Source organism: Rhea pennata, chromosome 4 (assembly GCF_028389875.1).
Source record: "Rhea pennata isolate bPtePen1 chromosome 4, bPtePen1.pri, whole genome shotgun sequence".
NCBI classification, from domain to species: Eukaryota; Metazoa; Chordata; class Aves; order Rheiformes; family Rheidae; genus Rhea; species Rhea pennata.
In genome coordinates, this window is record NC_084666.1 from 61,257,059 (window position 1) to 61,263,058 (window position 6,000).

At 45.1% G+C, this 6,000-nt stretch overlaps 1 protein-coding gene across 1 annotated transcript in view; it reads left to right on the forward strand.

Moving 5' to 3' along the window:
- LOC134140018 (bifunctional heparan sulfate N-deacetylase/N-sulfotransferase 4) overlaps positions 1-5,742 on the forward strand; it is an 85,897-nt gene extending 80,155 nt beyond the window's left edge. The window contains exons 12-13 of the mRNA XM_062574828.1: positions 5,126-5,228; positions 5,542-5,742. Of these exons, the coding sequence (XP_062430812.1) occupies positions 5,126-5,228; positions 5,542-5,661 (223 nt within the window). The 3' untranslated portion in view covers positions 5,662-5,742. The remainder of the gene's footprint in view (positions 1-5,125; positions 5,229-5,541) is intronic.
- Positions 5,743-6,000: the final 258 nt, after the last annotated feature.

The following is a 6,000-nucleotide window of genomic DNA, read 5'->3' on the forward strand; positions in this document are numbered from 1 at the left end:
TTCCAGACAAAGAACTATGGTCCAGATTTATATAAAATATGTCCACTAAATTTGAGAATTCAATCTGAGATCCCTAAGACGTGATTTCTCAGGGAACTTAGTATTGCCTTGTAACTGCACTGGCTGACAGTTAGGTCCAGTTCATTTGGATTGCGCACGTGAGAGCTCAGCTCACATCTGCAAATCAGAGTGTAAAACCCTAGGAAGTCCTTCAGGTGTGAAAAGCTTGGGTTAAATGCTTTTACTGCATTGGTGTGGCAGTCTAATGGCAGAGACTGGGATTCATCTCCTTGCAAGGGCTCTTTGTCGGCTTGCTTTTAACGTGGACAAAATATGTAATTCCATCATCACATTGCTTAAGCATTGGAGCCAACGTTGCTAACTTTTGCTGACTTTTTACCCAGTCGCAGGCAGACACACGGCAGGGAGGAATTCAGCCCGTACACTGAAAGTTGGGTGAAATTATAAGCCGCCAACAGCAGATCCCTGAGCTGGAAGTGCGGGGACCAAGCGCGGCACCTGGAGCCCGGGGCGGAAGGTCCCATTTGCCCGGGCGCAGCCCGGCTCTGCGTGCCCTGGGGCGTCTGAGCGGACCCCGCCGGTGCTCCACTCCCCACGGCCTTTGCTCCAGGTCGAGCAAAGGCAGTCGGGGTGAGCTCGGCTCGCGGCCCCCATCCTCCCGGTGAAAGGGGACTCGTGGCCGGGGCGGCCGCTCTCACGCTCTCCGCGCGTTTATCAGACCCCTGCAGGAAGCCGCAATCTCTGCAGAGGCCGGAGGGGGGGTGAATTTGCCTTTTTCTGGTGCAGCAGAAAATTGTGAGGCGCTCTTGCACTGAGCCTCTCGGTGTGAGGAGCGCGGCTTAGCTGCAGACAGAAGCGGAAAGGGGACCGCGGAGTCCCCACCTACGTGCCTTTCCTCCTCCGGGAGGCGTGCAGTTATTTATGCAACAGGTGTAGACCGAGAACTGAGTGCTTGCTGCTCTTTAAGTACGTTGCTTTGCCAAAATCTTTCTCTGGAGGAAAAATTTTGGATTTCAGAATGTAATTTTTTAAGCCATTGCTTTCTAAAGTCAACGAAATACAGGAGGAGTTTCAATACATAGCTAAACTACTGCTATTTGAACAACTGCTACTGCACATTTTCAGTGCCTTCTGCTGTGCTTTTAAAAATGCACACACACACACACACACACACACACACACACATATATATCATCCTTTGTGTAACTAAATTAAAGTCAGCGGAGTCACACACCAGGAAAAAATCTATCAAATTTATTTGGACAGGAATAATGGGTTGTAAACAGTTCTATAAAATTATGCAGTCGCTGTTTAGAGACTCTGAGAATGCAAATGTGTTGTGGAGACACACGGGTCTGCCTGGATTTAGGAGGGAAAAGGAAAATGCATTAAACAATGTAGTGTCTCCACGTTAGCACTGTCAAAATAAAAAAGATTGCATAGGACCATTCCTAGTCATTACTGTCCAATAACGGTACACCACACATTTTTAAAGCTGTCACAACATGAGGAACAAGTTCATCATCCTAAGTGATTACACAAACTTCTTGTGGGAGAGCCAAATTAAGGCAGGCCAAGGGAGGTCCCGACCAGAGCACGGCCTCCTTTTGAAGCCTGCACAGTGAGCGCATGGAGACGGAGGCAGCGCTGGGGCCGCTGCAGAGAAGTGACCATCGCACGGCGTTAGCAGTGCTCATGAAGTTCACGCTCCAGCACTGAAGGGAGGTTTCCCCTTTCTCCCCTAACCACTCCTTGTCACCAAGTGTCACCAAGACCGCTTACATTTTTTAAGTATCTGAACCTAATGAACAAAAACCTAGAGCAGCTGGGACTAAATTTACCAAAGCACTTTCCTTTTGATCACTGCATGGCCCTACTTCAGCTCCAGTGGCTGCTAGGAAGGTGTATTTAATGCCTGGTGTCCTCAGATGACTCACAGTCCACAGCAGCATGAACCGGTGGCTTCCACCTTCCTTGATTTTTCTCAGCAGATAGGTAGGCAGAAAAGGAGCCAGGCAGTAGCGGTCACAGGGTCAAGGGAGAACTCATCCAAAAAAATGAGCTAGATGTATGGGGGCAAAGTCGTGTCCTGGCAGCGCTGAGCTGCTGGTTTTTCTCACAGCAGATAGCCAGATAGGGGGAGCCAAGGCAGATCTGATCTAACCTGTCTCGGGTCTTTTATCACACTCCTAATGGGAATGGATGTGATCCAGGAACTGCCGCGTCCAGGTCTCCTGCCAAAACATGTTCCCCTGGAAGAGAGCAGAGCTGGGCTTTGGCAAAGGCAGAGGTGGCCCCGTCAGCCAAACGCTGCTTCCCTCGGGTGCAGCTCATCACACCCAGCTCTGCTCGCAGAAGCAACTCCGGAGGCAGCAGCCAGCCTTGCTTCACACCAGAGATATCCCTGGCATTTTTCATTTTCCCTCAAATGAACAACAGGAGGGAAAGACAAAAGCAGGTAGTGGCAAGACTAGACAAGCATGCTTACGTAAATATTTTCTGATGGAGTGCTGCTAAGTTTCAGCAGAGTAGGAAAAATGCTCTCATGGTGCAACTGCTTTAGTCTTTTCCACGGAGATCCCTGGGGCTACCTGCAGCCAAGGGAGTATCAGCTGCCATGGGACTGGTGGATTGCTAAGCTCCAGAGCCAAACAAGCAGCAAAACTGATCTCCAGGGACTGCTAAATGCAGGGCAAAATTCACTGTTTTTTTTTTTTTTTTTTTTACTTGAAGGAGTGCAGCTGAAAACGAGGCCTGTTACAAACGGGATTTGGCCTGGGTGGTCTGCGTTTCGGAGCTCTTCTTCCTGTCAGGCACGGAGTTGCAGCGAGGCCATTACGAGCCTGCCCAGACCACCCCAGATGCGACCAGGCTCACTAACTAACATCTGACCTGCTTGGGGGGAAGCTGGGCTGCACCCGATGTGCCAGCTCACAGGGGGCTCGGAGCCGGCAATGCCGAGGAGCACTTCCAAGGCCCCGAGGAGATAATCCGTGCCACAGACCGGGCGAGCGCTTTCGTTCTGGAGGAGTGCTACTGTCCACATTTGGGTCCCAACAGGTCTCAGAAACATCCTTTATGCCCTTGCAGATGCATCCCTCACCTGTAATGTTTCTCACTGATGCTTCTTAAGGTTGGGGACTGCATCCACAATGTCCAGGTTCGATCCGTCGTCTCCCACAGCCTTACTCAGTAACCCAGAGGGAAGTCCCGTACTTTCCTTGTAACTCAGCTCCCCACCTGTGCTTCGTTTGCAGTGATGGTCTTCCCCTAGCTTGTGAGTACGTAGTGAAATATGCCCGTATTGAAAAAGGAACGCCAAGAAGCTGCTTGCATTGGCCAGGGGAAAGAGAACATAACCAGGATGAGAGGAATCATTTCTGCCGACTGCTTTAAAAAACCTTTTACTATAAGGCTAACACTATTTTTAAATATTTTAAGTATTTCTATTGCACCCAAATGCATTTTCAGAAGTCCTGAGATTTCTTTAATACTGAACAAAATTGGTTGAACTCAGCCTGAGTTGTCTTAACTTCTTTTCCCCTATCTGAATTCGCACATTCTCTTAATAATGTTCAGTATACTCATTCTGAGATAGAAATATTTGGGGGAGGGGGCCATAGTTTCTCAGTTTTCCCTTTGCACAGCCTGCTATATTGCTGCTTCTCTTGGGAAATTAGTGCAAGCCAGCTGAAGTACTTCACTATGCAGTAAGCAGATTGAGAAGGCCAAGGTAGAAATGAATCTACCATGAATATATCCATTTAAAAATGATTTATTTATTCTTAATTGATACTGCTACTGGGACAATTTAGGAAAGAAGGGCTAGGCCTGCAATAGTAGACTGGCCATGAAAATGTGAAGAAGGTTCACCCTTCCTCAGAAATTAGTTCACGTATGTACAGCAGCAAATTGCAGGTACACTGGTGTCACATGGAGAGACCCAGGGCAAAAAGTGGTCTGCAAATAATTAACTCTGTGTTCCAGCCAATTATACCTCATCCTTTTTAAACATCTGTTGAACAGCAGAAATGCAAACCTTTTCAATGTTTTATGCGTGCTGCAAGTCCCATAGCAATAAATTCAAAATTTAACACTTCCCATCGTGCATTCCTTAGTGAGTATGAGTTTTAATGCCTCAATCTGAAATTCCTGTATCTTTGAATTTTAGACATCAAAATAAAATTGTGTATTTCTGCTAGGATTGCTTAGACACTGTTTATGCTAGAATGCCTTCTTTGGAATGAAAATGAGATTTAGAGCTAATGATATGGAGCAACCAGCTTCTCAGGTGCAGTTAGCTTATCAACAAACAACCAGAAGTTCTTTCAGAAGACCTAAATACTGCTTATTTCACTCAAAAATCAACATAAATCATTTCAGTATTACATTTCTCGTGGTTTCATAGTCATACAACAGTAACACACTTCTCCATAAATGTATACTGAAGGCCTGAATCTGTCTTTTGAAGTCAGCAAAGAGATCGGCTTGTCCTTTTAAACATTTTTCCAATTAACAGTACTGACCTGCAATAATATCATCTTCTGTTGCTTTCCTTAAGCACAGCTTATATTCTTGAGAATACGGTGCATGTAAGTCCACAAAAATAGCTGATCAGTAATTTTCCAACAAAATTTTCGTTGTTCAAACGTCAGTGAATCAAAACTTAAACATTCTGCAGGGATGCATGGTGCAGTTTGACAAGGATGAAATCTCTGGTCAAAAGCAGACAACAAAATATGAATGACAGTCTGGAACTGAACCGTGTCAGATCCTGGAGACTGAAGTTCAGGACCTTGACCAGCACTGAATAGATCAACGCTTGAAACGTGGTGTCCTGTATCCTGGACTTGTACAATAACAAAGTAGCTAGTATAGGTAGACAATGTGAAAAACATGTTGCCTTGAGTCCTTTGCAAGTAAATTTATGGAAAATATTAAATCTGCAAAGCTTTCGTAGGAGAGGAAAGCTATTTCCCACTTAGTTTCAGGATCTCAGTTACCAAGACAGGTATGTGACAAAAATTGTTGGCTAACACTGATTTTTTTAGTAGCTTGAAGATTTTTCTAGAGTTAGACTTTCTTAAAATATAATCCTTTATAGGTTTGACCCTCAAAAAGGCTTTTGGTGCCAATTACTGGAAGGAGGGAAAACAAAGTGCCTGGGAAAAAGCAAAGGTCGAAAATACCCACCAATGGATCAAGAGGTAAAGATTTTCCAGAGATTTAAGATAAGTTGAGTACGGGAATATTGACTATTGTATTTGACTTCTGAAGTAAACACATTTATTTTTATTTTCACTAGCTTGATAATTTTTAAAAATGGAAGCTTTTAACGAGCTTAGAATGATACGAGATTAATTACCCTTTAAGACAGCCTCTCTGTAGGAGCAGTGCCCAGCTCCTAAGTGGTAAGGGGGCAGGCTGTTTTCTCGTAGCCATCTGATACAAGCAGATGCCAAAACCTAGTGTGAACTGGCTTTGATTGCCTGATCGTTTTTATTTTTTCATCACTCTCAGTCTCGAGCTTTTCTATCAAGCTACTACCGAGACCACAACGTGGAACTGTCCAAACTGCTGCACAGACTGGGACAACCCCTGCCATCGTGGCTGAGACAGGAGCTGCAGAAAGTGAGATAGCACTGACCTTCAGAGGACCAAAGTCTCTAAGGACGATTTCCCTCACCATAAAACCCCTTGCTTCTCCGACTCACTTGTGATTGTCAGTAGAGGACCTCATGAATAACGCTCTTTCTATAAAAAAGAATTTAAGAAAAACCTAGAAACTGTTTATATGCACGCGCTGGCAGTTATTAGCATCAACCCTTTTTGTCAGCTTCCAGGAAATAATATGGAGCTATGTGGCATTATTCTTTATCCAGACTGGGATTCGTGCATAGTCTAGTCCCTCTGTTTACCAGAAAGTACCAGAAACTGTGTGTAGGACTGATAGACTTCAGTGTATATGACAAATTACAG